At 31.9% G+C, this 22,168-nt stretch overlaps 1 protein-coding gene across 1 annotated transcript in view; it reads right to left on the bottom strand.

Annotated features, from left to right (window-relative positions):
- The window catches only part of LOC113516399 (F-box/LRR-repeat protein 7), a 73,972-nt gene that overhangs the window by 3,232 nt on the left and 48,572 nt on the right, over positions 1-22,168 (bottom strand). Inside the window, exons 2-6 of the mRNA XM_052900276.1 lie at positions 19,210-19,436; positions 18,095-18,286; positions 15,773-15,917; positions 9,182-9,367; positions 481-626 (exon numbers count right to left, since the gene is read on the bottom strand). Of these exons, the coding sequence (XP_052756236.1) occupies positions 481-626; positions 9,182-9,367; positions 15,773-15,917; positions 18,095-18,286; positions 19,210-19,425 (885 nt within the window). The 5' untranslated portion in view covers positions 19,426-19,436. The remainder of the gene's footprint in view (positions 1-480; positions 627-9,181; positions 9,368-15,772; positions 15,918-18,094; positions 18,287-19,209; positions 19,437-22,168) is intronic.

The following is a 22,168-nucleotide window of genomic DNA, read 5'->3' as shown; positions in this document are numbered from 1 at the left end:
CGAATTCAACAATAATTAGCCACCATGGTTTCCAGGGGAACCACGTGGACGTCGACCTAATAGAGCATATTGCTAGTAATGGGCCTGTTATTAATAACTAACCCCATTACTAACAATCCCTTTCCCCCGGGAAGCTTACGTTCAACACTGGACAATTAAAGGCTGATATGATTGTTTTCTCATTGTGATTATTTCTTGTAATTGTTTATATTTATAATAAGTTTACTATTGTAATCTTTTGGAGGAAACAATAAAGAGTATCTATCTATCTATCTATCTATGATGAAGATGAAAGAGAAAAAATTCTGGATGTTGGAAATGCTTGAAAGTAATAGGACATTTCACTCTCATAATATCAGTAAAGATGTCATGGACAGCACAGTGTATACTGTGGCGCCCAGATTATTTATTCTATAAACAGCAATTATCACCAATCTTCACCAGAGACTGACACTTTAAATAATATAAAAATAAACTTACCTGAGTACACTTAGCGACAGAGAGATACCTCAACGCTGGACCTAACTTCGCTAGTTCGTATAAGCCGAAGTCCGTGACCCCGGTACAGTCGGATACGCTTAGCTCTTTGAGAGCGCAATATGAAGGGATCCATCTGACGCCTGCATCTAAAAAAAAATGAAAATAAATTTTTGATGTATAAAAATGGAATAGTAATCCCACTGGTTTATATTATATTATACTATTTATATTATTGAAATCAGGAACAGATAAGAAAGAAAATTATAATACTACTTTTAAAATAAACTAATAACCTTATCCTATATATGCGATTAATTCCCATCCTTAGGCATGAAATAATGCCCAAATAAAAGATTTTTATTTTTTCCTTTTTAACCGACTTCATAAAAGGAGAACGTTCTCACTGTATTTTTTATGTTTGTTACTTACAGACTCCATCGTTTATAAAATAATTTCAAAAATTCTTATTTATCTGTTTACTTTCAAATCTATTATATCATATAATTCATTATTATCATCATATCAGCCGTTAACTGTCCACTGCTGAACATAGGCCTCCCCCATAAGGGGGATTTTGTCAGTAGCCGCCCCACTTGGCGGGCATGTTAGTCACCATAAGACTTTAGTGATATTTTATAAAGGACACTTCTGCCCATCCATCAACTATTTAAGTCCCTTAGTCTTTTTTTTATACATCTTGGAATGGCAAACAAGCTAACGGCCTGAATGATGAAAAGTGGTAACCGTCGCCTATAGACATGAGCAGTATCATGGACATAACAGAGTATACTGTTTCGGCCATGATACCCCCCATGCGTTGCCATTCCTGAGGACTCAGGTGTTATACCTCTGTACCCAGTAAATTCACGCCATATCCCACCCTTCAAACCGAAACACAGTTATGCAAACACATCTGCTTCACGGTTGAAACACGAATGGGACAGAGGTACCCAAGCAATCGACTTTTGTACAAAGTCTCCCTCTGGTGAAAGTCATCTTACAACACCCACAGGAAGGGAAGGAATAGCCCATTCAATGCTAGCTACCACACGGCAAATATTATATAAAGATATTATTAAAAATTAAAATCAATCGAAATCACCAATTGTGAACGATAAAGGAAACCAGGAATGCAAATAACAAATATATGTATATTAATAAAGAAGCTTAGAAAACTAGGACCCCAAAAGTAAAGCCAAAGAAAACAATGGAAAGATCTGTTAATTTTGAATTAATAATATCAAAACTATAAACAATATATGTGGCCTTTACTCCACACTGTTATTAAATAGTAGTGTAAATAACGTTTCAAAATAGTAGTGTAAAACTATTCACATCGGCTCTTAGCGTTTAGGCATTTAGGGTTTTGTTATTAAACATCTTAACGAAGACAAACTTCGCCGCTATATTACATTACAGCTGCTTCACGATCAGTTGGTTTAATTAATTACTTTTGTACATATAAACTCTTAGATTATATAGATAGAGCATTGAGTGTAAAAATGTGTTAACGTTTCATCAGCCAAACATCAAATTGACTGTTTTTTTTTTTTAATCAAAACAAACACTTTTTTCTGTATTGGAAAAAATTTGATTAAAAATTTCGCAGATTTCATAATTAAAATTGAGAATTATTTTTCTGATATAATATAAACATACAAATGTATATATTGCTTACAAATTAATATAATGTATTAATTAAAATAGCGACCATTTTAAATTATTTTAAAATGAACGTCGTATTGTCATTTTGTAATATTACTCTCATTTTAATTTTGTAGCAATTGAAACTGAGGTAGCGAAAGTCGTACGAAACAGAATCTATTCCTTGCTCTAAATTTAAATATTTTAAATCTACGAGTAGTATACGAACCATTTGAATGTTTTAGACATTTTAAATTAGAAATAAAAATATTACGTAGAAAGAAAATATAGGTTTCATTTATACTAGTCAATTCTAATTTTAAAAAATCTGTTGCTGACCTTTTTTTACTCGTTTTAACTTTTACTTGACGAATTGTTTTTGCTTTATAATTCTGTAAGCTTCCTCTTAATGGACTTTTTCATTGTAAAACCATCATATACACGTCATACATATCTACATACAATTTATATTACTTATCGCCTGTAAAATCATTATCCTCCTTTTTAGTAGTCAAGTCAAAACGAAATAATTTAAAGTGGCCTTATATATCATCGAAATCGAAATTGGCTGAAGAAACACTTTACATCTTTCAAAGTCCAAACAGATCATATTTCCATAAATCCGTTGACTCGGCTAACTATATTATTTCAGATCTACTCGAATATAGATATAGCTTTGTTTAATAATCTTAGATTGATGTTCATCAAGTCAAACGTAGCGGCAAATTTCTAAACTCATCACAGGAACAGTTGCTCAAAATTCGCTTTCATATTCAAATTTAGAACGTTTTGATTATGAATTCATGGTACACTAGGTAATAACAGCTATGCAAATTCCGTGGTCTCGGCAAACGGAAATCTTCGAAGACGCAAATCTAATTTCAAATCCACTAATAGGTATTCTCGAGTCAAATCGAGACTGAAATTTTTATAAGATTTGATCAGCGGCTATATATGAAGATGTCGCCCTCTAATGTCAAGAATTTCTAGATTTTAGTGTAGCTTACGAACGATAGTTTTTGTGTCCCCCAAAACATGAAACAAGTGTATTATAAATACGAAAGTTTATAAGGACGGATGGATGGATGAATGAATTTCAAAAAAATGCAAAAACTACTCTACGGATTTGAATGCAATTTGGTACATGAGTAGATTATATCCTAAATTACTACATAGGATACTTTATATACTTACTACCACTACTACTAGTTCCTTTTTATATGATTAAAACAAGAATTTGAAGAGATCAGAGGTTTTGATCACAGAACTTGGATTCGATCTTGATACCACCGAATGGCAGTCAAACATTGTTCAACTAAGCTGTCTCTGCTACATATCCTATCATGCCTATATCTATAACCGGGCAGCTTGTTTGCATACTATCAGCTTAAGGGTGAAATATGGATACTGGATACTGTAATCTAAGATCTTTATGTTGCAAAAACTGACAAAGCGTGAGCTATATCTCTGGTATTGAAACGATAAACTTGTATAGAAAAAGCTATAAGTTTCACATTACAACTTTATTGCATTACAATAAAGTTCTGAATCGTTTAGTTAAAAATACAATCTATCACTCATTTTTCTCCTCAGGTTACCGTAAGAACAAACCAAAGAAACAAAGTAAAAAATACAAAAGAAAAGAATACTTATTTACTTATTATATTTATTTTAATTAAAAATGCTGGTGATAATGTTTATGTGATAAAAATGGAAATGAAATAATAATTCCATTCCCCACGCATTTCTATTTCATATATGCCGAAATTGAAATTAAATGAAAAATATTTATTTTGCTCAAACCAACACACAACACACACATTACATGGTTGTAGCTTTCAAAAAACAAAAAAACAATATATACAAAATTACAATAAAAAGAAATTGTCTATAACCTGTTTGTTTGCCACCATAGCAGTATAAAAAATAATAAACTGGCATTGTACTCGTAATTTAAAAAATGAATAACCAAAAAAAATTAATACAATGATAAAAAAAAGTAAATGGCACATAATATATATATATATATATATATATATATATATATATATATATATATATATATATATATATATATATATATATATAATTTAAGTGCAATATATATTACACTTAGATTATATATTGAATAATGAACCATTCAATGCCATTTTTAAACAGAATAATGTTTGCGCCCTTCAGCCAAAGTGAATGAAGTTTGACTGAACCGTGTTAAACAGGCATTATCCATCTAAATGTACTTTCAATGGTTCATTTAGTAACACATTGTATATATATATATATATATATATATATATATATATATATATATATATATATATATATTACAGATAATCAAACTGAAAACCTAATATTATTTAAAATATAAAGTTGCATTCACATTGCACGAAAAAGTTCCGTGAGTTTTTTTTTTTTAAGAAATCAAATCACTCTACAAGAGTAATCAAATCTCTCCCAATTTTATTAATCTGACCCTTATTGCCTTGAAAAAATTGCTTTTAGCTATAAGGCCGCCATTTTGCACTTAACAAGTTTCCGTTTAAGCGCATTTATTTTATCATTCTGTGACACCCATAGTGTTGTAGGCGTCCATGATCGATGGTTACCGGATGCTTGGAATCTTTGTGATACAAAAAATCGGTATATATTAAATATAGTTAATAAACAAGCAAGTAATAATTCATGTCAGAGATGAGAAGGAAATGTGAATAATGAGATCTAACTTTTTTTTTCTTTTCATGCAACTTAGATTGGCATACAAGCTGACTGCCCACCTGATGGAAAGTGGTATATAGGTGGTGGTGCTAATAGTCGCCTATAGACATGAGGAGTACCATGGACATAACAGAGTATACTGTTTCACCCATGACACCCTTCATGCGTTGCCATTCCTGAGGACTCAGGTAACTACCCCATTGCTAACAATATATCCTATCAGGTTGACCCCCACGTAGGTCCTCCTGAAAACCATCGTGATTAATTATTTTTGAATTCGTTATGATAATCCTATTGGCCAGTGTCCATCCTCACCAGGGTATATCACGCGCAGACGGATCCCTATTTCATTTTTATGTATAAAAAAATCTATATCAGAAACGGAGTGTATATAGAGAGCAATCTAGTGACTCTTAATACCACACTAAGCAGCAGAGTGCAGTGTACTTGCACTTATCTTCGTAAATTGCTGGTTGAAAATAATATGACTTTACATTTATAATAAAGAAAACGGAATTTTTAATCCATTGCATATAATTAGCCAATATCACAACCAGGGGTGCTCAAACCTTGACCTTGTCTAAAAAAATGCATATTGTAAGGAAAATTAATATCTATGTCAGGATACAACCAATGACGACAACAAAGACGACAATCCTGCATCACACATACTTGCAATCTCTCAGAGTCGATCAATCGTAGTCTAACAATATTGAAATAGATCGCCAGCAGTTCAAGTTTGAGTACCTCTGATCTAAATACATACATACATACATACATATCTGTCACGCCTGTCTCCCATTAGGGTAGGCAGAAACAATGGAACGCCAAATGCTTCGATTCAAACAAACTTCTTTCGCTTCTTCCACATTCATAAATAAAAATAAATACTTTAAAGTAAATAAAATAATATTTTTCTAATGTAATATATTTAAATTTCACCCCTATGAATTAAAATAAAATGCGATCTAAATTTGCAGTATTATAGATATTCCATCTATTCACTTGTTTAAGCGTGATTGATTTTATATTGTATTTTTTTTATAAAAAAAAAGCAACATGTAGTAATATATAAAATTCTAATAGAAGCAGAGTTTTATGTACAATCCATGAATTTATCTATTACGAGTAATTAGCTAAGCTGATAAGTCTTCGCCGATTGCCCCTGCTAAGTCGTCTCACAGGTGACTTTTTCACTCGTTTAATGAAAACTCCCAAATTGTTATTTGAAAAAAAATACATTGGAAGAGAGTTTAAAAATACATAGTTAAAACGACATAAATAAAACTTAATAAGTACGTGAGCGAATTGTATCTACAACGAATGAATATAGTAACAAATATACAACCATTTCCATAGCACATTTATAATATTATTACGATTAATGCCCTTTGGGGTCTTTGAGGTCCCTTTGAGACCCCTTTGAGATGTTATTTGGGGTTAGAATTGACCCCAAATAATAGAATAAGGATAAGGTCGCCGAAATATGTCGTAGAGGTTAATATATTATTTATATACATACATATATATAGATATGCATGAGGTATGCATGACTGAATAACTGTTATTACCCTTACAGGTTGACTATTGGCATATTTGTATATTGTTGACAAACTATTTTCAAAGGTACTGCTGTTATTAGTTATACTGTTCTATTAAAGATAAATGTAACTAAAATTTTGAAACAAAAAGTATAGGATAAGATTTTTTTTTATTTTATCTAAAAAAAACAAATCGTCTTTATCCTTCATTTATAATAATTAATATTATATTAATTACAAAATTAATTTTTAATATAAATTATAAAAAGGATTACTTTTTATAGTTATAATGAACAACCTGACGGTCCATTCGATGGAAACTGTTAACTGGCGGACCTGATGGAAAGTTGAAAAGTTGTAATCGTAACCTATGTACATAAACAGTATCATAGATCTTATAGAACACTTAACTCCTACAGCAATGCTAGTATGTCAACTAGCCAAATGTTATGATTGCGACTAATCTAATAAATCAATTAAATTTAAATTTACAATTTAGATTGTCTATTTTCGTTTGATATAAACGTGACCTTACTTAGACTATAGTAAATACAAACATTACAAATCCAATTGGGCACAGGCATAATACAAGCAGCTAAATGTTATTATGATCACTCAAATCAACTAGTCCAATGAAACAAATTGGCAATATATTTGTATTTTGAAAAAAAGGATTTATTATTAAGGTAGTCTATTTTCGTTTAATGTGAATGTGACTTTACTTAAACTATCGTAATTATAAATATTACTAAAATTAAACCTATAAAGTACAGACGTATCTATAATATAATACTAACTAATATGACGGTGGGACTGTCGTTCCACAGAGCTATACCTAATATAGATGTCGCAATAAGATCTTGATTACATTAAATTAGTATAATGCACTATAATAGCAGGTTTATTGATATTTAATGGCGGTACCGCTTGATGCAAATATGATGACGGTGATTTACGTGCACTTTCTAGACCAGTCGTAGTCAAAGCGTGCTCTGAGAGAAAAGCGGAGGGCCCTGCAGCCTCATATCATCTTCGCGAGGGGTCCAAGATAGATTACACGCGTCAAAAGATATAAATATCACATCACACAATAAAAAAATATATTAAATAACTATATTATACTAATTACAATTATAATATGAATAGATACACATCAATACTTTAACATTACTTCAAATTTGCACGACAATGAAGAGCTTTAATTAGTCGTAACTTATATATTTAGTATATTAATATGTATTATATATAGTTATTTATATATTTATTATATTGTATGTAAATTATTTATGTATAATTTTTGTAAGTATATTATCCTACATGTTTATATGTTCATTCATCTTAAAATGTATTAATATTGTTATCTCTCAAAATATTTATTTAATTTACAAATTGCTATTGTTAATTCAATGTACCGCCATTTACATTCTCGATTTAGCATAACGGTTCACTGTTAGAGAATACTATCAAGCATTAAGTCCGCCCTGTGTACATTTTAATATGTGCAAAAGTATAAATAAATATATAATACTTAAATAATGAATAATAATACAGAAAATACGTATATATCGTGAAACAATTTCAATGAGTGGATAATATTGTAACAAAATTATAAACTATTTCTAAAGTAAAAAAAAGGTTGTCCTGGTTATTCCTACTTGCTGTAACCAACCATCCATATCCATAATAGAAATTGAAGTGTTATCTATCAACGACATTATGGAATGCAAAGAGAAAAATAAATAAATAAAAATACAGTACCTAACATAAAAACTCTTGCATCACCTTTCTATTCACTTCTATCTGTTCTCCTTTAATCAATGTTTTTTTTTTTAATAGATGATAATGGAATGGTAACTCCACCCGCGCTATCGGTATACACCGGCGAGGTACCAGTGAAGGATGATAGGTGAGGATGGAGTAGGTCAGTTAGCCCATCGTAACGAATTCAACAGGAATTGTTCACGATGGTTTCCAGGGGAACCAGGTGGGGGTAGTTCTAATAGGGTATATTGCTAGCAATGGGGCTGTCAAACTCCATTGCTAACAATCCCTTTCCCACCCTTTTAATCAATGATTGTCTGTAAGAGATTGCCCAAACGATAACACCTGTTCATGTCTATAGGCGACGGTTACCACTTTTCGTCAGGTGGGCCGTCAGCTTGTTTGCCATTCTAAGTTGCATAAAAAAGACCGCTATTTTACTTTTATGTATACCTATATATATTCTATTTTGATCTGTATTTTATACTACTATATTTCACTTGATATTTCTAATTGTTATTGTATATTTTTATGTTTTAGGTGCAATAAAGAGTTGACTAAATATATAAAAAAAAATTAAATGATATAAAAGATTTATGTTTTTTTTTTTTGTCTAAACCAATATTATAAAGAGGTAAGATTTTTTATTTGTGATGGACAAACTCAAAAATACTTAACCAATTTCAAAAATTTCTTCACTTATAGAAAACTATTTTGTCAGAGAGTAACATCAACTATTTTATTACAAAAAGAAACCGTGCGAAGCCAACGTACGTCGCTAGTTAATAATAATATTATAAGATCACCTTAAAATTCATAAACTAGTATTGTAGTACAGTACAGATAAAAAACCTTAATAGCATAAATATAAAATACTATAAATGTTTGTTATTCTTCCACGCAAAAACTACTAAACGGACTTGAATGAAATTTGATACACGTATAGATTATAACTTAGTACATAGGATACTTTGTAATACTTTATGTACTGATTCACGTGGACAAAGCCGAGAGAAATAGCTAGTAAATTATTAAGTTACCTGTGACTAGAGTACACCGCCGTAAATACAAGTACTGCAGCGAGGGACAAGTATGCAGCAATGCACATAGACCCGCATCCGTGACTAAACCGCAATCGGTCAGATCTATGTACTCCACTGGTGGCTTGCGGGTGGACAGACGCGTCTCCAGCCATGCCCACTCCGGCCAGTCCACGTTTGGGCAACCTGAAATAAAAGAAGATTTTAATTTATATAAAACATTATTAATATTATAATTATAAAATAAACTCTGATTATAATCCAATAAGTAAACCATCCGGCCAACGTGCTAAATCAATATTTTAGATTTAAGTTCTTCATTGATTGAAGTTGATGCGACCGCGTAAGGGCAAACTCAGTGTAAGACGACCCTCCACTAAACGGAGTGATGACCTCAAATGCAAAAGCATAAAAGAAGTCAAAATGTTTATCCATTATTCGAGTATCATGCCCATAGTAACTCAACATGGTCGCAACTCAGCCCTCTAAAAGAGAAAGACACTGTCAGGATAAGAACTCTATTGTGGCCAAAACACAGCCAAAAAAATCTTTATTAAAAATAAAATAGAAATATGGATAAAATACCTACATTATGCGTGAGTATTATATTCTCTAATAAATAATAATTAATATTTTATTCTAAATAAATAAATAACAGATAACATTAGAAGAGAGGTAATACAAAAACTCAGGGAGGAAAGGGATTGTTAGCAATGGAGTTTGACATCCCCATTGCTAGCAATATGCCCTATTAGGTTAACCTCCACGAGGTTCCCCCTGAAAACCATCGTGAACAATTCTAGTTGAATTCGTCACGATGGGCTAACTGACCTGCTTCATCCTCACCTATCATCCTTCACTGGTGCCTTACCGGTGTAAACCGTTAACACAGGTGGGCTTACCATTCCATTATCACCCATTAATAAAAAAATACAAAATCTCATTCCCTCCTACCTTTTTATGTAAACTATTTATAGCTGTCTTACATTATATAAATTTTAATTGCCCTCTGATTCCAAGGGGACCGGGGCAGGTTATTACATTAACCTATCTAGAAGGTCAGATCTCAAACCCTTATTGGATACTCTTGTTCAATTACTATATCCACTGTTCGTATTATAAATTCATGTATATGTACTATAGTTATTTTGTGTGGTAATAAATTTCAATTTACTTTTATTTAAAAATATTTATAATATATATTAAAAATATATATAATATTTATTTAAAAATTTATATAAAACCATTCGCAGCTTAGTTTCACAGAATTGTCTATAATTAAAGATTGTGTCCTAGAAAAAACGATTTTAATTGTGACACAACCAGCTATTTTGGTCTAATATTTAAACTACTGAACCGATTTTAATAAAATTTTTATGGTACCAATCTATAAATATGTCCTTTAAAAAAAAAAAGAGTTTTTAAAATCGGTTTAGAACTGACGGAGTTACAAGTTAACGAACATAAAAAATACAACCGAATTGGGAACTTCATTCTTAATGAAGTTGATTGAAAAACGGATTATTTTCATTTCTAACATCCTACTGTTACTCTATACCCCCAATATTACATAATAGTTATTCGCCTAAAACAAATATTATTCTGAAGAAAAAGTACAATAGACTAAAAATTTTCTGGAGTGGATTTAGGATTAAGGAACAAAATGACTCTATTTCGATTTTTACATAAAACCATAAGAAATGTATATATCCATTCTACAATTTGCCATAACAAATTCAAATATTATGAATATCAACAGAATCCTTTGTTGACCTTATTTTATCTCGTACAGGTAAAAGGAAAGTAATCTATTTTTATCGGTTCGAAATTGAAAGTCAACAAGACATAAATATTGTTGGTAACTTATCGAATTATTGATACTTCAAATAAACTTTAATAAATATTTTTTAATAGATAAGAATACAAAAAGGTTCTCAATTCGTTTGAATTTTCAACCGAATTCAAAAAAAGAAGATTCTCGCTTCGATTATATTTTTTTCTATGTTTGTTACCTCATAACCCTCGTGGACCCATAACTCCGCTAATACCTCCATTTAAAAGAACTATTCAGGGTAATAATTATCCAACTACTAATAGTACTAATTGTTATAATGCATCAATATATACTTTTTATGTTTGTTTATAAAAAAATGTTACACTTAGTTCTAAGCTCCATAATTGTATAAATATTTACACTATGATGTGACACAATTGTTTGTGAACCTAAATAAATAAATAATTCCATTAGCTACAAACCGATTTAGATCATAATTTTTTATCTGAAAGAATATACATACAAAATAGATCCTATAGAAATTTTATCAAAACGGTTCAGTAGGACAGTATATAAAAATAACTGGTTTTGTTACAATTAAAATGGGATTTTTTGTCAAACACAACCTTAAACTCGTTGATAATATAATGTAGCTTTCTATAAATAAAATAATTTTTAAAATGGAATGAATAATTTTTGACTTTATCCATTATTATAAACAAACAAACAAAATATCTAATCTTTCCTTCTTATAATATTAGTATAAATATCATGTTGACACGGTCGCACCTTCTAAGGAATATAAATAGCGGCCATAAATAGTTCGTAAATGAGTGAAACTATCTCTTCCTGTGTATACACTATACAATGTGCTCGTAATTGGACCTTTAACTACTCCCTCGTAATAAAGTTGTTAGAATCCACGCCAACGTGAGGTCATGTAACAGCTTCAAGTATTTACACACCTTTACTGATTAAGTTATAATGTTACTTAGTACACTCACCGTCTATTTTACATTCAAGATTTTTGATAACTGTCCTCATATCACGATATGAATATTAATAGATATAAATTCTTTTACTTTTTTATTATACACGTATGTTACTTTATCTCTATGTCTTAGCATTTTCGTTAGATTTTAAAATAATCCTATTAATGTAGTAGATGTGAAAGTTCACAAAAATGTTTATTACTTTATCACACTTAAAGTACTCAACGGATTTTAATAAAATTTTATACACAGGTAGGTTATAGCCTAGTTTAAGACATATAGTACTTTATAACCGAGGCACGCGAGTTAAGCCCTTGGAAATAGCTAGTGAAAAATAATAATGCGTATACACAGACACACACACACGCACGCACGCACGCACACAAGTTTGCACGCACGCACACACACACACATATAACATACTAATATATTGTTAATAATAAGATATAGAAAACAAACTAAAAAATTTATAATAGGATCTAATAAACATCATTAAATTCCATAAAAGCGACAGATCCTTTTTTTTATTAAGTGTGACTATTTAAAAAACCATAGCTAATTACACCATGAGTGAATTTGACTACGTACCGTTAATATCTTTAAACACCTTATTAATTAATTCTTAATATTTAATAAAGTTCGTGATTCACTTTTCATCGCAAAGGTTAACTGATAGAGAATGCTACTAGCATTAAGTCCGCTTTTGTGCCATATTTTTATTTTTTTTAATGAAGGTATTCAAATAAATAAATATTTATTTATAAATAATATTCATACTTTAACAATAATGCTACATCAATTCACAATTATTAAAATGCCAAGCATCGAATCGTAAATAAAAAATGCTTAACCATTAAAATCATTTGTCAAAATTATTCATTTGAAAAAACAACTACAGTACACAAAGAATTACTAAATAATTATAAATAAAACATCAGATACGTTGGAAAGATAGAAGAATTTCTTCTGCACGATGAAAATCCATATCATGTATAAAAATTATATTACACGACTCGGTTGTAAGTACACGAATAAACCCTAAGGATTTTTTCTTGTAAAAATATAAAATATATCTTACTAATATAACTGTAATTATATTATTTATAATTACATATATATTTGTACAGAGAGCAACATGACCCAAACCTTAAAGATCAGCTCCCTTAGGCAAAGTACAAACGAATCTAATGAGAGAATCGTTAACGCTAGCGAGTCGATGAGATAGACTAAATGAAATTAATTTCTTTCCCATGTGAATGCTAAACGAAGCGATTATATCGCTACATTCATTTGTACGTATTTTAAGGGAGTAAACTCTCCAATGAAAAAAAGTAACGATGCAACAAGTTAGTTCAGATGATGATAGTAGGTTCGTCACCTGCAACGTTGGATTGTAATAAGCTCGGGGAAATATGAAATGTCGAATGTTCCGTTCACCTCAAGGACAACAGTTGATAAATGTATGAAGTATTTTTCAATTGTTACTACTACTCTTCATTAATACTACCTACCTCATTAGTTGTTATAGTAGTAAGTATCTTATTTTCTACTATATGTACTAAATTCGTAGGGAATTTAGCTTCATGAATAAGTACATAAAGTGGATGCTATGTGCCAAGTTAGGATATAATCTACCTGTGTACCAATTTTTATTCAAATCCATTCAGTAGTTTTTTTGTGAAAATGTGACAAACATCTATTCATTTATCCTTACAAACTTTCATATTTATCATATAAATAGAATTTTGAACAATATTTTTTAAAAATAAATCTAAAAACCAACATTATCTCTAGTATTTTCTTAATTTAAACACTTTCAATTTTCTAAGCGTAGATACTTCATCAGTACCTGGCGTAAACCGACGAATTTAATTAAAGTTTTCAATGAATATATATTTCGAACTTCTCCAAAAGTCAACCCACTTATCAAGTGTAGAACTTAATTACTTTTCAAATCCTTATTTCTATTGCGTAACTTCGTTTATTAGAAAACACTTTAAATGAGAAATGTTCTTTACAACAAGGTATTTCTAGTATTTTTAGTTTTTAGACAAATTATATTATGAATACTTATGATTTACATTATAGAAGTTACAACTAACGACTAATAACATAATCATTAATTATAGTAGAGATAAAAACTTTGTAAAACATTAACAATACAAGACACTGCGTCTTTATAAATAAAAATACTTATTATACCGATCTTTTCGCTCTTACTTCGCTTGTATTTTTTGTATATACTCGTATGTATGTTACGACTTTGTCAATTCCGATATTTCCTTTCCTTCGAAATTTCTCTTTTATGATCCATCTAAATAAATACTTTAACAATTATCTTGCAATTTCAATTCACCTTAAATTATACAGTCTTGTTTTGCTAGCAACTTAGGTATGTTTATAAAAAATACCCTAACTACCCAACGTTAAGTCAAACCTAGCTTTAGCTTATTTCTTGTATAATCATATGAATACTGTAAGATATTTGAACAATTGTAGTAAATATAACTGCCAAACCTTTGTTCAAGTACAAATAAAGAAATTTTATATTTTTTAACCAAATATACATCTCCCCTCTTAAGGAAAGGAGACGGCAGACTAACCCCTGGTAGTAGCACAAACGGCAGGTGTTAAAAGCCCCAAGGAGAAAAACCGACGCACCGTGGAGAGCATCCAAGAGCACTACTTTTTGCATTATTTTTTACTCGGAATCCTAACTGAGGTATTATTTCAGACGATAAGACCATTTACTAACAAAACGATTATAATAATTTCGGTGGATATAACTCCCCATATTTCGGTCACCTCATGAACCAAGTCGAGGTATTTACTCTTCTTTTCGATTTTGGTTTTCAGGCTGTTCTCGTCATGCAAAATGGCGACATTCGTGAGTGCCCGTTCCTTTATCACAATTTCAGATTTGTTCGCAAGAAATGTCCTGTCCGTGATAATGGATCGGTACTAGTAGAGCCTAACACTGTCGCTATCGAGAACCGGTAGCGCAATCTCTTATTCACAAAACCATACTTAAGAACTAACTATTGATGGAGTATTTTGGGTACTTAGTTGTGTCTGTGCAAATAGTGTTGGCAAGAACTGAACAACCCAAAAGCACATGTCTAAGTACACTCCGAAATAACATGTCGTCATCCTAGCAGACGTCATGATCAGTGCCATCCTTTAGAATCTGCTTTCGGTAATTGTTAATCTTAACTATCTAATCCTGTGTTACATAGATAAAACCCTCGGTCTCTCTGAAAAGATCACCGAATTGTAACCAGTGCACGGAGGTCTTCATATTGATGTACGACCCGTGAAGGTCTTTAAAGTACCTTCCGTGCAACTCCTTCTCTTTCCATACGGCCTCACGTTGAGAGACAACTTGCACTTTAGGTTTTCACTTCGATTGAGCGTGGAAGAAAATGGTTACAAAAATAGTACATAGTAAAGGACCACCACTCATCCACATGATCAGGATAAAACTTTAGCTTATAACAGATTGTACAGTGATGAAATTTAGCAGATCGTATTAATTAGAACAATTTCTGTGAACACTCCTTATGATATATGCAATAAAAGACCCAAAACAACGCAACGTTTCTACGCAATTTCATTAACAGAATATTTCTGTGATAACTTTAACAAAATTTTGTTACCGTTGCCGATTTCCAGAAGTAAACAGTTAACAGCTGATATTATAATGATGATGATGATGATGATGATGATCATGATCATGATGATTGGTTACCATTTCATTAAGTTCTATTAAAAGAGATATGAGATAGGATGTATCTATAGTCAGGTACATTTGGAAATATAACTCACCAGTCAGGTCAATATGCCTAAGGTCCACTAAATCCGTAATTATCGGCGCCAGAGACCGTGCATCCATGCTGGTGGACCCTGTGACCGCCAAGTGCGTCAAGTTCCTGAATGTCGCTGCCAGCAACTGAGCGCCAGCTATCGTCACCTGTAACAAATATTATATAAATGTCTTGTCGCCTGTCACCCATTAAGGTAGACAGAAACAATGGAACGCCAAATGCTTCAATTCAAACAAGTCTCTTTTGCTTCTTTCACATTCATCGATCTTATCATACACGCTCGCCCGGTACAGGTATTTTTATTAAATGTATATATAATATGTATATTTTTAATAATTTTATATAAACGTCTATTTAAGCATAAAATGAAAAAATACTAATATTATCAACATACCATTATTTTTTCATCTACTCGAATAGGAATTTATTAAAACTATAAGTAATAAACTATATTCATTATCATTTTTACCTTTAAACAACAACGATTACCATTCATTGAAGCTTTCGTGTCACGAGACCTTAGACTACTTTCAGAATAAGCTAATTTTTCAACGTCTCATCATAAAATTTTTCCATGGATATTTCTATCTATATATTACTCACAACCTATACTTATTATAACATATTCCTCTTTATTCCCTACCAGAATTATGTATGTTATATATGTATATTAAATTGTGCTTATTTACACTATTATATATATTATTTTTAACGCGCCACATAACCATTTATTCTTTAATTCCTTCTCCCCAAAGGTTGTCTGGAAGAGATTACTTAGCTATAAGAACGCTTTTTGTACTACACTATACTTATTGAAAATTCTTCAACAAGTCCTGTAATATTGGTGCAATAAAATGTTAAATAAATAAATACTTTCTATTTTTTTTATTTAACCAAAATGGAATATGTATTTTTTTTTTTATATTTACTGAATATTTGCGTTACGAGATCTCAGACAACACTGAGGATTCCCTCGGGCAAAAGCTTTTACAAATAAGATTACAGACTCGTTACGAGCCTTATCTAGTTTGTCCTGTTAAAGTCTAACATAATAATTATTTATAATTAACATGTCATAACCGAGAAACTTGATGTTACAAAAAATATTGATAAGAAAATGATGATGATGCTGAAAATGTTAATTACTGGACAAATTCTATTGATTAGTTATAAAAAACAGATACCACCATGTTGTTAACATATCAGAAATAATCTGATATCATAGTATTATAAATAATTCGTAACTATACTGTGCACGAGAAGACGCAATTATTTTTAACCCAATGACCGACCTTTTTGGTGTAACGGTTTAACACTGCGCCTCAACTTCCGAAGGTAACGGGTTCGATTCCCTAATAATAATACATACATACATTTATTTATTACCATATCTGTTTATATTGTTCTAGTTGTTTTGTTTATATATATATATATATATATATATATATATATATATATATATATATATATATATATATATAACAAAACAACTAGAAATATAAAGTACTTATTATTTGCAAAAATATATATATACATATAGTTATCTAGTTTTCACTAATTAGTTTGAGACTAAATGACAATATTTTGCATTCGTCTATAATCCAGAATATTTTACAAATTATTAACTCAATGTAAAGAAATAACTTTTTTTCAATTTCAATTAAGTCCCAATAAAAGTAACGTTACTTTGATATCTACGCTTTATTTAAGACGGAGGTTGTGTTCCGGTAAGTACCAATTAGAAACTTAAGAAAGAAAGTTGTCAATTCATTTGTAATTTTTACGACCCCTGTGGCGTAATGATGGACACGCTTATTATAAAAAAAAATGTATTTTTTTTATACAACTTAGAATGGCAAACAAGCTGACGGCCCACCTGATGGAAAGTGGTAACCGTCGCCTATAGACATGAGCAGTACCATGGACATAACAGAGACATGTCCATAACATAACAGATAACTGTTTCGCCCATGATACCCCCCATTGCTTGGCCATTCCTGAGGACTCAGGTGTTATTCCTCTGTATCCAGTAAATTCACGCCATATCCCACCCTTCAAACCGAAACACAGCCATGCAAACACAACTGCTTCACGGTTGAAACACGAATGGGACAGAGGTACCGAAGCAAACGACTTCTGTACAATTTCGTTGTCAATTCTAAAACGATTTCGATGATTATTTTTAAAATGGATGCGGTTTACTCATGTACAAATTTCGTATTAATTTTGTGGCTACTGAAGATAATAAATAATATTACTACTAATCCCAAAATTCAATCATACAAATTTACAGACAAGACCTATTAGCAAAATTAGCACTTACAGCACAATTCTTCGACCTCCATTCCCTGACAGCACTGACGCATGGCCCAGCCCTAGCCCCGGCACACCGGACTGCTATCTCCAAAGGTCCAGCAGCTCGTACCCGTCTCCAGACCTCTGGCCTTGCTGTTAACCTGGTAATGAGCCTGGCCCATCGTCTGCAAACTCTGGACATCCGACACAGGTCTGACACCTAAAAGTTAATCAATTATTTTTAAAATAGTCTACTATCTTGTTTAATGTATGTTAATGGAATTGTTACTCCGCTTATGTTACTGGTATACGCTGGTAAAGAAACAGAAATAATAAGTAACACCTATCATGACAGATTCATCAAGAATTAACCACAATGATTTCCAGAAGGAATCACGTAGATCTCAACTGATAGAGCTATTATATTGTTAGTAACCAAGCAGCTACTCTCCATTACTAACAAGCCCTATAATCATGTTCAATGATACAGCCCGAAGGCTTTATCTTGCTGTGAGGAAGCAATGAGCTGGCCGAAGAACCATTGGGGAAAAAAAATCTTGAGTGGCGACCCAGGAAATTCTCTATAAAATGTCACGCCACTAAACGGATCGACGACTTCAAATGCAAAGAACCAGTAGATGCATGTTAGGCGGGATTGTTTCATATGAATATTTAGAAGAAAGATCTATATTCAGCAATGGACATTTCACCGCCAAACTGATGATGTCGTTTGTGTTTAAAAAACACATCAAAATTTTATATTTCAATACTAAATTTACTGGATGTCTACGGTGGATGTCTAGGTGGCAAACAAGCATACGGTCCACATGATGGTAAGCGATTACCGTAGCCTATGAACGCTTGCAATACCAGAGGTATTACGCGCGCGTTTCCGACCTTGAAGAAACCTCTTAACCTCCCTTTTGAAGAACCCCATGCTGTAGTCTCTTGGGAAAACCTCGGCAGGGGGCTCATTCCATAACCTGAGTGTTCGTGGGAGAAAACATTTCTGTTGCTGGTATTAATTTATAGACCGTGGTAACCACTTAATAAATTAATATAGAATGTGGTCTATCCATATACAAAATTTCATTCATATGTAATTACAAATATTAAAATTAATAAGAAATAGGATGAGATTACCTCTAGATGCGAGAGTATTTTCAACCACAATGCATCACTCAGGGTATTATCTCTTCTGCGCCGCGGTGGGCCGCAATCGGCTAGAGTATGGTAGCCCTGGTCCAAACTCAGCTCGCTTAGGTCTGCAGCCAGAGAGATCCCGGGTTCAGGGGGAGGTGGGGGGCGACGTCGCGCACCCCCACACATCCCCGGTCCAGAACAACTCCCGCTGGACATGATGTCGGGGCCTGGAAGAAAAATAAATATTATACATATGTAAATTATATAAGCAGAAGAACCTTGATAGAAGTGTAGCAGTTGAACCTTCAAATGGTTACATTTTCGACTCTCACACGATATAAATATTTGTATTCATATCTATGTTTATATTTTGTTTAATAAATAGTTTAGAACTAGATGGCGTAAAATTACCTAATTCCTTAAAATTGTTCTACTTCTTTTCATACTGTATAATTATGATAAAGTAAACGCTGTGAATACCTTTAAAAGATATTTGTATTAATATTGTATTTATATTTAATATTTATTACATATATCATAATGCGATATGCTGTTGATGTTCCTATGAATAAATAAATAAATAAACAATAATAGAAACTTCACAAGTTACAGAAACAACCTGAAGTCAATTTTAATCGTATTATGAATCCACTTGTACATATACCAATATGTAAACCAGCCATTTTCAATATTAAACAACCCACATAAATAATCAAGCCGAGACAAGTAATTTACGCAACAATTAGTTTGTATTGCAATTTGCATACAAAAAGACATTCCTGAATCTTGACCTGACTGACAAAGGAGTCAGTACTAGAATGATATGATTTATGTTTCATTATAAGCATTAAGTCAGTGCCTGACATTTAAATTTAATAAATACCCGTAATAAATAACATAATAGGATATAAGTAATGTAAAAGATATATTCCTTGTAGGAAACTTCCAGAATATGAAAATTCTCGATTGGTCAACATTGTTCATCTATATTTTATATATCATTCATATTTTACAATCATTACAATTAATGATAAATTATCTTATATCCAATATAGTTTACTTCCGTATTGTTCCTTTTTTTAATTAAGTGATTATTGAAGCAGCAAAAAACTACTTGATGAGATAATCGGTTTGTAGACACATAATTCCGCTTTCGAAATTCAAATATTTTAAACTAATACGTCTATGAAACATCACGTTGTTTATAAATGTATTTTATTACAGTTGAAGCTACCATTTTTGTGGTAAAAAATGTACTTGTTAATTTTAACACAATAACTATGGGACCACCCGGAAAATAACCAATAGAGGTTTTGTTAAAATTGAATCAATACCATTTTCGAAAGCTTACAAGCATACAATAATTATATAAATTGTATCGTCTCCACCAATAAATCAGTAAGATTTGCTAGTTCGGTCTCACTTTATATGTCCTGAATACAGACGGACGAGAAAAGACAACTTTTATACTCGTATAGTACCCCATCAAAACGACTACACAGCAATCTATTCTGGAATGTTCTCGCTTGGCTGTTAACAGGTATAGATGGAGACACATTACGAAGACCTCAATCGAGAAAGAGAGTCTCCTCAACAATCCACCATCATCATATCGGCCATTACTTGTTCACTGGTAAACATAGGCCTTCCCCTATTCAAGGGTTTTGCAGTAGTTACCACGTTCGGTAGTCGGGCTGGCAAGAGTTAGGCTTTAATTATGCTTTAAGAGGAGCGTTGCTGCCCATCTCTTGAGCAATAAAATCACTAAGTCGCCTTTTACGACATCCACGTGAAAGGAAGAGTGGTTTATTCTATGCAGAGACCACACGGCAATCTATCATACCAGAGGGAGACTTTGTACAAAAGTCGATTGCTTGGGTACCTCTGTCCCATTCGTGTTTCAACCGTGAAGCAGTTGTGTTTGCATGGCTGTGTTTCGGTTTGAAGTTTTGAATTTACTGGGTACTGAGTCCTCAGGAATGGCAACGCATGGGGGGTATCATGGGCGAAACAGTATACTCTGTTATGTCTATAGTACTGCTCATGTCTATAGGCGACGGTTACCACTTTCCATCAGGTGGGCCGTCAGCTTGTTGCCGTTCTAAGTTATATAAAAAAAATCATTCTATAACTATTATCAGAACTATGACCACTTTGTCAAAAGTATTCGACTAAAGATGAAGAGATATATGGTACCTAATAGATGTTATTCTTTAATGCTTAAACATGATAACAATGATTTAGACCTTACCTCAGAGCATTCTATACAATGTTCTGAAAACCATTCGATTAATGCAACATGATTGAATGCATTCAAATTCTTCCCACTTATACCCACTCTCAGTACTCTAGTCACGGCGGTATCTTTGCATCATGCCTATAAAATCGAGAGAATATAAAGTTGTCCATATATAGAATGGCATCTTAATAAATATTTTATTGAACTATGTCTTTGTAGTAGGTAGGTCTATTTGACTGAATGACTAGTTTAGACCGTAAAATTCTATCTAGGTCGCGTATATCCTATTTGTCTAGATAGAAAGTCTACTTATGACGGACAAGTTATCAATCCGCCTGCCAAGCTTGGCAATTACTGGCAAAACCCTCCAAACCTCCCCTTATGTTCAGCAGTGGACAGTTAAAGGCTGATATGATGATGATGATATGATGGACCTGCATGGTTTCCAGGGAGAATCAGAGTAATAATAGATAGATAATTTATTTACATTGCTTACAGCATACAAGTAACAGCAACATGAAATAGCAATAAATGATTGAATTGAATTGAACAATACAAACATCACATAATATAGACATATACAGTAAAAGAGATAAAAGAATGAAAAACAAAATAAGCAACAAAAAAAAACAAAAAGCAAAATATAAATATATAAAATTTTACAGGATACAGAGGAATAACACTTGAGTCCTCAGGAATAGTAACGCATGCGGGGTATCA

The sequence above is a fragment of the Galleria mellonella genome, unplaced genomic scaffold, assembly GCF_026898425.1.
Source record: "Galleria mellonella isolate WM207_F2 unplaced genomic scaffold, CSIRO_AGI_GalMel_v1 utg1267, whole genome shotgun sequence".
Taxonomy (NCBI): domain Eukaryota; kingdom Metazoa; phylum Arthropoda; class Insecta; order Lepidoptera; family Pyralidae; genus Galleria; species Galleria mellonella.
Note: the sequence above shows the minus strand (reverse complement) of the source record. Positions and strands in the feature narration are given on the sequence as shown.